We start from the raw sequence: 11,858 nt of genomic DNA on the forward strand, positions 1-11,858 counted from the left end.
ATCAAACCACTCTATCTATCAATCAATCATCTAATTCCCCTCCAACCCCGCCGTAACCCCATTAACATACTCCGACGCCTCAACCCCCAACCTCGCCAAATCCACACCCCCCTGTCCAGCCATCGCCCTCGACATAGCCCGAACAACTTCCTCCTCCTCCCAAATCGAACCCGGAGCCGGCGACCCACCCCCCTCACCCCCTCCACCCTTAACAAACATCTCCTTCAACGCCGGATTATCCACATTCATCGCCACCACCGTCCGCCAATACGCGTCATCCCGATCCTTAAGAACCTTATCCCGAACGACCGCATTCCGCGCCACACTCACAGCATGTAACTTTGACGTCGTGCCAGAGAGCGCATTCAAGGACGCCAAAACGAGCTGATCAACCTGTTCAGCCTGCGAGGGCGGGGCGAAGAAGAATCGACGCGTCGCGGAGAGATAGATGAGTAGGGCGCAGACGCCATCAAAGACCGCGAAAACGAGAGGACGGAGTAATCCGAGCTGGTAATATGAGCTGGAGGGGATGGCGACGCCGGCGCGCACGGCCGCGGAGGCATATTGCATGGGATCGTAGGTGAGGACGATGTAGATGTCGAGGAGGGCGAGGGCGATAGCGGCGATGGTGAAGGGTTTACGCCATTTGGATGCATCGGGGCCGGCGAAGGGGGCGGCGGTGGTGAGGCCGATGATGGCGAGGTGGAAGAGGTGTGGGAGGAAGAGGTGGAAGGGGAGGTGGTAGAGGGCGAAGGTGTGGAGGTTATCGAGGGAGCAGAAGGCGCATTGGGTGAGGGGGTCGGGGCCGAAGCGGAGGTAGAGTTTGCGGGCGCCGACAGAGGTGAATTTGGATTTGAGGAGGATGTCGGTGGGGGTGAGGGTTTCATTGGGGCGAAGACGGGCGAGCCGGGAGAAGATGATGTCGGTGGAGGTGGTGATGCGCGAGTGGGTGAGGGTGAAGATGCTTTGGGAGGGCGCGTGCGGGTTGAAGGGGAGGCTGAGGCAGAAGAAGAGGGTGATGGCGCAGAAGAGGACGTTTAGGGCGCGGCTGGCATCTTGTGGGAGAGCTCGAGGGGATGGACGTGTGGCTAAGGCGACTCGAAGGCTGCGGTAGTAGTTGATTGCCCGGGGGATGATGATGGGCGCGAAGAAGATGAAGACCGATTTGATGCTGTTGGAGGAGGGGGAGGTTAGTATTTGGCTAGTGGGGTGGGGAGGGTGTTCTGCACGTACGTAGAGAACGAAATCCCGAGTTCACCCATCTTTCCGGAGCGAAGTATACTGGCGATGTCGCATCGCCCGAGAGTAGTTGTGCGGTGATGGTATTCCGGACGGTACAAGAAGCGGAAGTTGGCCTCAAGCGGGCTTTTATCTTATCGCCGGCGCCAAGGGACAGACATACTAGTGGCCAGGCCCGCGAATCAGGGGAACCATCGAAAAGTAAAACATAATAAATACTCCGAGGTTTCCAGATCACATAACAGGTGTTTTCATTTGAGATAGCTCAGAGCTTCAAGCATACTACCGTAATTGCTGTGAAAGTGAAACTATTACAATAATAGAATTGCGAAAGAAAAGCATGAATCCCGAAAAATATTAAACATGCCAAATTGCCCATGCTCGCTAATTCCCATACTGCCAACGCCAACGCAAATGATCGCCCTGCATCAAGATCCCCCAAGTCGGTCATGGCAAAAGTCCAGTAGCCCGGCTCGTCCTGTCAGATCTGATTGGACTGCATTGCCGGGTGATGGGCGAGGTCGGGAATCGTCAACCCTGCGGAGTTCCTCGAGTATTTCGATGACGCCGCATCATTCAGATTGATCGGGTTGACTGGCGAAGAAATCTTCAGAGGGAATCGGATATTCTGCCGCATCGACATCTGCCTTCTGACCGAGCTTTGTGGGCTGTATGTCGGCAGAGTCTCTTCCCTCTTCATGCCGAGCTGAAAGGAGCGTTGACTGCCACTTCGCGTCATCACTTTCTGGGGTGCCACTGCTCCATAGACCCGCACATGTCGTGCACTGACACCCAGATCGCTATCCGCAAAAATAAAGCTCTGTATAGTCCATATGGTTAGTGCCGCATCCACTAGATCCGAGGCCGACTTACCGAGATTGCATTGACCACACTCATGATCATAGCTAGGATGCCGGCAGAGAGCACAATCCGCCAGAATGCCATTCCAAGAGCCTCCTGGCTTGTGGCTTTTGTGTTCAGGTCTCCCAAGACCCCAACGCCTAGAATTAGCATTGCTATCGCCAACGTGATGAATCCTGAGTCTTGCCCCAATAATGGCCAGTTCCGATCAAAGTAGCCACGGAAAACAGGAAGCTCGGAAATAATGAGGAATACTATTGGGTCTACAAGTTAGCCATTCAATATCGTGTAAGAGAGCAAAGGCTACTCACTGCTGACTCCCGCATTTGCGACATGAGAGACAGCCTCAAAAAAGAAAAAGTTTGTTAAAAGGGAGATCTTGACCAGCATGACCACACTAGCAGCAATAATGTCCAGAAACACAATGATGTTTATCACACGAATGGCATTAAGAATCACATATCCCGGGCCAGCCAGGGATTCTTTCAACGAGGCCATCATGGTTTGGTTGCAGTTGGGTCTGCGCTTCAGCCGCAGGAAACTCGAACTTTATGTGTCTAGTATGCAAATTGTGTATATGTACCTTATGAAGTTTTAAGGTAATGTCCGTCTTGGTGGTGATGCACCTTTGTACTTTGAACAAAAGAATAACTCGAAAAGAGAGAAGTAGGGACTGACCAGCAGCACGGTGCTATTTGATACGGCCTTCGCAAAGAAAGAAAGAACCACGAGGTCAACTCGAGAATTAAAGAAAGAACGGGAGACGGAAGAATCAACATGAGGATAGGGAAAGCCAGCAGATATTATCGCCTGTCGGACGGACAGTAACTCGCCCAACAAAGACAAGAATAGACACAATAGGCGCGAGCCTGAGCCTGAAACACTTCAAGACTCCTTTGAACGAACAATAGCCATTCATTTCGGGTCTTGGAGACATTCATTGCCCATTTGGGCAGCTTTACCCCTTTGCTGGCTTGATCGCTATTCTTGTCGTCCTGTGTTTCCGATGGATCCCTTACCCAGCGCTTACACTGGGTTTCAATTTTGTTGAAAAAGAGCGGTGGCGCTGGGACGGGTTGCAGACCGGCGCTTGCTTCTCCCTATGCTTCCTGAGTGTGAGCACTTACCGTCTGAAAATAGGTGTGACTTGGTGGCAGATAGTCACTGGGCTGATGAGCAGTGGACGGAAGAGAGTGGTGGGGTGCTGAAACCACTCGACATCTGCTGGGTCTTCCCTTCCTGTCCGGAGTCTAAGTTCCAAGATTGACTATCCTCATTGAGTATAAGAAGCCATGAGTAATCCCTGACTGGAGGAGCTAAGCGCTCTGTATTCTTGCTGGCTTGGTGTCTTAAGTGGATGGCAACCCACTCCGTCTATCCGTATTCTTTACAGATCTGCTGTATTATTTGTTACCAAATACACAGAACTAGTCCCAAGTGGTACTGGCTCCCCCATAATTGTGAGTAACATTAGTAACGTGGTGGTATTGGTACACTCGGTATGTAGCGAATACTATAGGCACCCACGCACCTGCCATACGAGGATATGCCATTCACCTCCTATAAACCCCTCAGCACTCCTGCTTGAAGCCTTTGCAAGTACTCATCGATCTGCTTCCGGATCACACAAGGCGGTGCTTCGGAATGAGCTACAGCCTGGGTCAAGTGCCTCTCGGAGGCACTAAGCAGCAAGTCTACAGGGATGTTGGACGCTACATGTCTTTGCCCAATCATGCAAGCAACACAGCCGCCCATGGTGTCCCCTTATCGAGCTGAGTCTTTGCGGCGCAGCAGGGTGCATGAACTAGTTAGGGGCGGTTGTACCGGCTTTAATGAGGGGAAACCCACGGCCTGGAGAGATAAATCACTCTTGTGAAGGGCAATATACTGCTATTCACCATCACGATTTGGTAGCTCATTGAATTCAGCTAGTATCGTGAGATTGCATTCACAATGGTACGGGGCCTACCTGTACCCACTGAATAGAATAATAACAGCGCACAGTGCGAATATTATTTGCGTATATTGTCTCTTGGATCAGATCCGAACATTGAGTAAGTTGCTGTAAGTGCATCATGCCTGCTTGCTAACATATCCTAGCATTGTCGCGGTGCATGGCCTTAATCCTAAAAGCAAAAAGAACCATGCTGAGAAGACTTGGGAGTCAAATGGCAAGCTTTGGCTTAGGGATTTCCTCCCCAAGCAATTACCACGAGCGAGGATCTTCCTCTTCAGTTACAATTCCAAAGTCGTGATCCAGTCTTCTGCAGCTGGTGTGCGAGATCAGGCACACATTCTCCTTGATAGGTTAAGACTGGAGAGAGAGGTACTCAACAGCGACCGAACCGCTTGATCTGGTAGAAGAGACTTATTTTGCGTGTAGAACTGCGAATTCCGACCGCTGTTGTTTATTGCTCATAGCCTGGGAGGAATCGTTGTCAAAGAGGTATGAGGCTTCTTATGTCAGAGGCTACGTTCGAGCTCTGTCTTATGGTCTACGATGCCAGGCGCTTGTTCAAGCCAAACTCAGCGCAACTTATGGCTCGATATGCACTTCAACATTCGGCATTGCGTTTTTCGGCACACCTCATCGAGGAACTCAACTGGCACGTGTGGGAGGCGTGGCTGCCAAGCTCGTGAGGACTGTGCTAGGAACAGCAAGTAACACGCTCTTGAAAGCTCTTGCGCGAGGAAGCCTTTATGCTCAGGAACTCTCCGCAAACTTTGACAAGCTCCTTGAGAATTATCAGTATTTGAGCTTTTATGAGACCCTACCATTCAAAGGCATTGGCATAGTAAGTCAGCCACATGACTGATTAGGTAACGGTCCTGAAAGAGACTCACTGGTCAAATAATCTAGATTGTCGAAAAGCATTCTGCCGTCCTTGGTTTGCCAGACTCGCGTGAGAAAGCAATCGCACTGAATGGCGATCATGACGCTATCTGCAGGTTTTCCCGCGAGGAAGATGACGACTATCGATATGTTTCATCCTTGATTGTCGAACTTGCAAGCTCCGCGACGGAGGCACGTGCAATGATGAGTAGCTTCAGTGAATCAGACTCCATGCTCTTAGCTGATGAAGCAAATCCATCCTTCTGTAAGTGCTATAGACTGAGAATGGATGCAACCGCTAACAGTAATTTGCCGGATAGTCATGATGCCTTACGCACGTAACCCCGGATTTGTCGGCCGTGAGCATACTCTAAGCCAGCTAGCGGAGCATATCATGCCGCTGGGCAAAACTCATTCTCGGGTAGCCTTATATGGTCTCGGCGGTGTCGGGTAGGTTCTAATTCTTCATTGAGAAAGGCTTGAACTAATGAGAACAGTAAAACCCAGATAGCCATTGAGCTCGCACATCAAGTACATGAAGCTCATCCTGATGCATCAATATTCTGGATCCACGCAAACAGTATCAGTCGATTCCAAGAAGGTTACCATGATATCATCAGGGAATGCGACATCGAGAACTCAGACGATAAGAATAATAACAACTTGATGCTCGTTAAACAGTGGCTGGAAAAGCAATGTAAACGCTGGTTATTGATCATTGATAATGCCGACCAAGCCTCTCTCTTTACGTCAGAAACGCGTCACGGTCACGGTGTTTCGAAAACGGCTGCCCAGCTCGAAGAAGATTCATCAATCCTTCAGTACCTTCCAGAAAGCCCCTATGGATCGATTCTCATCACAACTCGTAACCGAGCTGCTGGTGTCAGATTCGCCAGGACTATTGCACAAAACATGGTCGAGGTGGAAACTATGACCAAGGAAGAGTCGAAATGCTTGATAAAATCCGTTTTGAGCAGAGATTATCCTACAGAATCAGATATGGACGATCTTGCCAGGCTGCTCGATTACCTACCGTTGGCGATCATGCAAGCCGCTTCTTTCATGCAAGAAAATGTGCTCACCGTGAACGAGTACATTCAGCTTCATAATGACAGTGATGAGACCAGAATGAATTTACTGTGCGAGCCCTTCGAGACGCTAGGAAGAGACAGCGGAACCCCAAATGCTCTTGCAACCACTCTGATCGTTTCTTTAGATCATATCAGAAAGCATGAGCCGTACGCCATCGATGCGCTTTCCCTGATTGCTTTCCTTGACCAACATCACATTCCAACAAGTCTGATGCAACAAAAGATTACCCAGAAGCTTGACTTGACGAAGGCGCTAGGTACGCTTAAAGCATTTTCGCTGATAATAGCAAACGGAAACAGTCAAGACTTCTCCATTCACCGGCTCGTGCAATTGACTGTGCGGAAATGGCTGATAATCGAGCATGAATTCGAAGAAAAAGCCATCCAAGCCATGGACATCCTCGCTGAAATCTATCCAAATGCCGTGTGGGAAAACTGGGCTACCTGCGCTGCCTATCTGCCTCATGCTATGTCGGTGCTCAATTTCATACCAGAATTACATGGGAAGCTGTTGAGAAGGAGGCTATACCTCCAAGAAGGAATAGCCTTCTACCTGTGGTCCCAGGGCCGTACAGACGAGGCGGAGAAACTTGACCTCCTTATTGTGGAGGAGAATAAAAAGGAATTTGGTATAGAACATCCAGAGACCCTGGAGAGCATTGCCGGTCTCGCCTCGACATATTCGGATCAGGACAGACTGGTGGAGGCTGAGGAACTCGATTCATTCCTCGTTACTACCAGGAAGAAGGTCCACGGGGAGAAAGATCTCCTGACTCTAGGAAGTATGCAGTCTTTGGCGGACACTTGGAGGAAGCAATGTCGCTTTCAGGAGGCGGAAGATCTGCTATTGGAAGTGCTCGAAACAGCCAGGTCCGTCTATGGGGAAGAACATGAAATGACGGTGGGTACCATTGGCAGTTTAGGGACACTCTACTATGAACGAGGTGATTTGGAAAAAGCCGCGGAGTTCAGATTCAGAGATTGGAACTGGCACAAAGAAAACTACGGTCCAGATCACCCCTGGGCTCTAGGCATTGCTCGCAATCTTGCCTCAATCTACGAAGAGCTGGGCAAGCTACAAGATGGGAAAGAGTTGTGTACTCAAACGCTCCAGGTGTGTGAGGAGAAGTTGGGTCCAGATAACCGGACTACTCTAGCTTGCAAAGAGAGTTTGTTGAGTATCTACACCAGTCTTGAGGAGTGGCAAAACGCAGAGGACCTGTGCTTGCAGATTATTGAACAGACTTCAAAAGCACATGGACCGACTCACTATGAAACACTCGACTGGAGGAGTGAGCTGTGCGGTATCTATTGGAGAATGAGTGGCCACGGTGATAAGATTAGAAAATTGGACGACGAAATCATCAACGACAGCGTCCGCACGTTCGGTTCAGATCATGCCTATACCCTAAAATTCACTGCTTTGGCTCGGTTCCACCAAGGGGAAGTCGCTGAGGCAATACAGCTGATAGCGCAGGCTACAAACAAGATGGAAGTGCTATTAGGCGCTTTTCACACGGAGACCCTGGCGTCAGTCCGGGTATTGAGGGGTTGGTGTGAACCCGAACGAGATGTCGTGGATGTACTCTTGGAGGCCGAAGGACTGGGCGATTGAAAGCAATACATGTGAGGACATTTCATGAATGCGACAGATTATCATGTGCAGAATCTGGGCTCATATACAAACTTGGGCTACTGTGGCTCCGACGAGGGAGGCGAAGGGCAGCAATGTTCGGAGTGAGGTCAGGTGGGAAGCACCTGAAGAAGGAATTCCGGGGCGGCGGCTCGGCGGCCTGCTGAGACGGGAAACCCTTCCATGCAGTTCTTCAAAATCCCGCAGAGGCAAAAAAAATAATCCTTCAGTTCTCTTCCAGTTCCCGCTTCCCCCCCTTCCTTGTACTACTTCAGAGGGACTCTATATACGACGAAAAAAAGCCTGAACCGGTGACTTGACGCACCCGAGCAAATCAAAATGGCCCGGGGTAACCAGAGAGACAAATCCCGCGAGAAAAACCAAAAGAAAAAGGAACAAGAAGTTAGGATTCCTCACCGGATCCATATGTTAATGTTTTCCCGGCTATTAACCGGCTCGGTTTGCATAGAAAAAAACTACCCAGCTGGGTAAGGGTGGTTTACTGGCCAAAAAGGAAAACGACGCTGACAGGATGAGAGCGAAGCAAGCATTGGGTATGTGAGGCCTTGATGTGATGTTTGCATTGTCTTTTGTTCGATATCTTACTAACTACAATCCCTTTTTTGTTTAGCCGATCAAAAGAAAGAAGCCGACGCACTTGCAGGGGCAAAGAAGAAATAAGGATACCCCGTCTTTACCTACGTTGTACAAGCCAGACCGGACGTCGCACGATGCTTGTCTATATATACCATTCTCGCATCCGATTTTCGAATAGCATTTCCACCAATCCCCGTATACATTCCATTTTGGAGACAGTTCCTCGGCTGTCAAGAATGGATATCGTTGATGTTGGGTATAATTACGGCCTGCGATATGGCCTGACTGCGACCCGTGGCGAAGGCCTTGTCAACTGGGTGTGCGCTGTTGGCGCATGTGACGAGACACATGGTATTTAGCAAGGCGTTTATATGATCCGATAGCGTTCAAATCTTGCATAAAGACGGCGCATGAGGTGCAGCAGATTTTCCACGTTCTGTTCATGTACAATATATAGTCTTCTAACCGAAACTCTGCGGACCGGATATCAGCATGACATCTGGTTTCCGCCTCATCCCATACGACTTGCTGGTTCGGCTAGCCATCCGCCCAGTTATCCGCCATATGACCCGCAAGCCAAACGGTTCTTGCTCTTCCCAACCAGGCCTTCCACCCTTTCTCCGGTCTATCATCTGACAAGAGCGGTGCTGCGAACCTATCCCAAGGAGGCCGGGATTGCAGGTCTTTCGTCAACGCTCCTGCTCTTGGGCTTTGGGTTGCCAAATCCATAAATGTCCAGAGACTCTCGCCTTCCCAGCCAACGTCCACTGCGAAACGCAGCACCCGATCGATACCGTCTGTGTGGATTTGTTCATCATGGACGGTGTCGAGGAGGTAGAGAGTAAACATCCAGCCGGAAATATCACTTGGATGAGCGAGACACCAGTCTAAGACTAGATGTATGACCGAGCCAGCAAGGGCAGCAGTGTCTTCCGTGCCTCCGCAAATCTTCAAGAAAATGTCAAGGAGTTGTCGCGCATAATTAAAAGCATAATAATTCCTCGGATGCAGCTCCCCAGATCGAAGGACAAGCGATAGCTCCTTTTTAATCATCTCATGAATCCACGCCAGCCCTCCGTTGTCCTCTCGTTGGGAGAAAGATCCTCCCAGCCCCGCTTTTCGAAGCCCTAACATCTGCGTTAATACCCATAGGCGGTGGTTCCATAGCGTCGGGGATTTCGTATGGCGATGCAGTGGAGAGCACAGATACGTGGTCATCAGGGAAAGTTCTGTGTCTAATTCACGAGCGAGCATCTCTCGATGGGTGTGGTCAGCATCCGCCGGGTCATGGCGCTGGATCAAAGCAGTTAGACGCTTTTTGCGCCAATTGCATGCTGTGATGTGCTCGCAGTCGAAGAGGAGAATGATCTCGGTGGCATTCAGCAGGTCCTCCCTTTGTTTCTGGACTGGGGGTTCATTCTGCGGGGTCTCGCACTCGTCTTCGTAGCCACAGGCGTTGTGAAAGACGGAGACCTTGTTAGAAGCACCGAAAAATATTCTCCTGGCAATCACGAAAGCCTGAACCAGGTGCTTCTTCGTAATTCCGATCGAATTTCCATCTTGTAGCAGCGGACCGAGACCGGGGGGGAGTATCTCGATCTCTAGCACGCGGTTGTCCTGGTGTCTGGCTGAGAATATTCGGGAGAGGTCATGATATGCGGTATGATTGTCTGGAGGAGTAGGCATTGAGAATCACCCGCCTTGCAGCATGGCGTTAATGGGGTTGAAGTCGGCCGTGGTTGAACAATGAAGAAGCTCGGGGCCAGAAGTGCCGCGGCCGCCGGGCGGGAAACAACGTGACAACGTCATTTGCTTTCTCACCCATCGCCAGATTCTCTCGTTCAGACTTGCCTCTCTTCTCGGCTTCTCAGTATTCAATCTCACCGGCTTATCCCTTGACATTTGTTTGTCTGGGGGCATACGCACTATCTCCGCGCAAGTCGGTCGAACTTCGTGGTCTTTACACCTCACCGGGAACCTACTCTTAGTTGAATTTCGACCTATTCCTCACACTCTCCCTCTACATTGCACCGATCTCTAGCCCACCATGTTGTCGCTTCTGTGGACGGTCTTCTTCATTCATGTCGCCATTTATTTGGTGAACACCATTGGTGCCAGCACCATTGATAACTTGGTATGTTTGTCGAGCAACTGGCACAGCTTCCCTGCTTTTACCTTCCAGCTGTCACATCCCGAGCTACCTGTCATTCTTGGTCACAAACACCAGAGTTGAAAGAAGCTAACAAGTAAATCCTAGCTATGGCTCCTCTACCTGAAAGTCCCGACGCCCACGGCGAAGAAAGCCAGAGAACAAAACCGACTGAAGCGCGAGGTCGTCCAGCTAAAGCGGGACATGAACAACACCAGCTCCCAGGATGAGTTTGCGAAATGGGCAAAGCTTCGACGACGACACGACAAGACGATGGAGGAATATGAATCAATCAGTATGTCGGAACCAGTCACTACATTGCTTTATTGAAAACTACAGTTACAATTTACACCCTTGGATCGAAAGCTAACAAGCGGCTCACTTCAACAGACAAGCAACTCGTTTCGCAGAAATCCTCCTTCGATTGGGCCGTTAAAATCGCCCGTTGGCTCGGTACATCCGGTCTCAAGCTCTTCCTGCAGTTCTGGTACTCGAAAACGCCCGTCTTCATGCTGCCGGAGGGTTGGCTTCCATACTACGTGGCGTGGGTTCTGTCGTTTCCCCGCGCACCGCTCGGGTCGGTGAGCATCCAGATTTGGAGTAACGTGTGTGCGACGGCAATTACGACCATGGCGGAGGTGGTTACGGCGGTGTTGCTGCAGAGAGGCGGAGTGACGGGCCCTGTTCCTGCTGCGGAGGCTGAAAAGAAGGCGCAATGAGTTATGCATGCATGTTTAGCTACGTGGAGTTGGATATAAAATAAGATGGCTCTTCTTTCCCCTCGAAAGGTTCATATTATTAAAGCTATAATGCAATACGAAAAGTATCCGTAATGTTCATCAGATATGAAAACAATCGTTTATCGTCAACAACTCCTAACCATGGTAGGCGGAGTTTCAGGGCTTGACTCTATGATTGGTATATCATCACGCGAACAGATAACTGAAAACAAAAACAATAAAAAAAAATGGTAGAGTCCGGCTCCTTCGACAGAGCATCTGCGAGCGAGCCAACAAACATCAGCTCCCAACACCGCTTTCCATAAGCTACAGACTCAAAGTGAAAAAAAGAAATATGAACTCCTCGCCTCAAGAATGAGCCCCATTGAGTTACCCCCACCCAGCCCCCCTCCTCTCAAACGAGAGGAGAAAAGAGACCAGAGCAGCACGAGGGCAATCGCATGACTATCCAAACACGACGAAAGGCAACCCAAATCAACAACCCCCCCTCCAGCAGAACACCATACCACCATTCAATCCACCAGTCCACACGAAGCGCAGACCAGCGTCGGATACAGCATCAGCAACCGGAGGAAGGAATCGGGCAATAAGCCGCTATCGAATTGCTTCTATGGCGGCGCGTTTCCGCATTGCCTGACTGGGTCCCGCGAGGGACATTTAAAAACAGTCAGGGTGTCCGGGGACTTTCTCCCAAAGCAGGCATTAAGAGATGGAA

At 50.2% G+C, this 11,858-nt stretch overlaps 5 protein-coding genes across 5 annotated transcripts; 3 read left to right on the top strand and 2 right to left on the bottom strand.

The window, feature by feature from the left end:
- Positions 1–30: 30 nt before the first annotated feature.
- Positions 31–2,598, bottom strand: BO80DRAFT_344526 (uncharacterized protein; the record flags this gene model as incomplete). Its single annotated transcript, XM_025715280.1, has 4 exons — positions 31–1,171; positions 1,737–2,059; positions 2,113–2,354; positions 2,412–2,598. The coding sequence occupies 4 exons, from the start codon at positions 2,596–2,598 to the stop codon at positions 31–33; spliced, it is 1,893 nt and encodes a 630-aa protein (XP_025580051.1).
- Positions 2,599–4,053: 1,455 nt separating this feature from the next.
- BO80DRAFT_440484 (kinesin) lies at positions 4,054–7,639 on the top strand (the record flags this gene model as incomplete). The annotated part of the gene is made up of 8 exons (XM_025721129.1): positions 4,054–4,071; positions 4,105–4,154; positions 4,201–4,426; positions 4,484–4,546; positions 4,608–4,895; positions 4,961–5,198; positions 5,254–5,383; positions 5,431–7,639. 8 exons carry the CDS (start codon positions 4,054–4,056, stop codon positions 7,637–7,639), a joined length of 3,222 nt encoding a protein of 1,073 aa, XP_025580052.1.
- A 179-nt stretch (positions 7,640–7,818) lies between these two features.
- BO80DRAFT_79485 (4F5 domain protein) lies at positions 7,819–8,702 on the top strand. Its single transcript, XM_025724791.1, has 4 exons — positions 7,819–8,059; positions 8,127–8,145; positions 8,202–8,211; positions 8,289–8,702. The coding sequence occupies exons 1-4, from the start codon at positions 7,997–7,999 to the stop codon at positions 8,611–8,613; spliced, it is 417 nt and encodes a 138-aa protein (XP_025580053.1). The 5' UTR covers positions 7,819–7,996; the 3' UTR covers positions 8,614–8,702.
- Positions 8,650–9,988, bottom strand: BO80DRAFT_420929 (uncharacterized protein). The gene has a single exon (XM_025718486.1). The coding sequence runs from the start codon at positions 9,938–9,940 to the stop codon at positions 8,792–8,794; it is 1,149 nt and encodes a 382-aa protein (XP_025580054.1). The 5' UTR covers positions 9,941–9,988; the 3' UTR covers positions 8,650–8,791.
- An 8-nt stretch (positions 9,989–9,996) lies between these two features.
- Positions 9,997–11,187, top strand: BO80DRAFT_371803 (guided entry of tail-anchored proteins factor 1). Its single transcript, XM_025716498.1, has 3 exons — positions 9,997–10,388; positions 10,512–10,698; positions 10,794–11,187. Exons 1-3 carry the CDS (start codon positions 10,302–10,304, stop codon positions 11,120–11,122), a joined length of 603 nt encoding a protein of 200 aa, XP_025580055.1. The 5' UTR covers positions 9,997–10,301; the 3' UTR covers positions 11,123–11,187.
- Positions 11,188–11,858: the final 671 nt, after the last annotated feature.

The sequence above is a fragment of the Aspergillus ibericus genome (genome assembly GCF_003184845.1).
Source record: "Aspergillus ibericus CBS 121593 unplaced genomic scaffold BO80scaffold_2, whole genome shotgun sequence".
NCBI classification, from domain to species: domain Eukaryota; kingdom Fungi; phylum Ascomycota; class Eurotiomycetes; order Eurotiales; family Aspergillaceae; genus Aspergillus; species Aspergillus ibericus.

Coding starts and splice junctions, on each gene's coding strand:
- BO80DRAFT_79485 (XM_025724791.1), top strand. CDS start 7,997: ATGGCCCGGGGTAACCAGAGAGACAAATCCCGCGAGAAAAACCAAAAG.
- BO80DRAFT_420929 (XM_025718486.1), bottom strand. CDS start 9,940: ATGCCTACTCCTCCAGACAATCATACCGCATATCATGACCTCTCCCGA.
- BO80DRAFT_371803 (XM_025716498.1), top strand. CDS start 10,302: ATGTTGTCGCTTCTGTGGACGGTCTTCTTCATTCATGTCGCCATTTAT. Junction 10,389..10,511: donor CCAGCACCATTGATAACTTG/GTATGTTTGTCG, acceptor AGTAAATCCTAG/CTATGGCTCCTCTACCTGAA. Junction 10,699..10,793: donor GGAGGAATATGAATCAATCA/GTATGTCGGAAC, acceptor TCACTTCAACAG/ACAAGCAACTCGTTTCGCAG.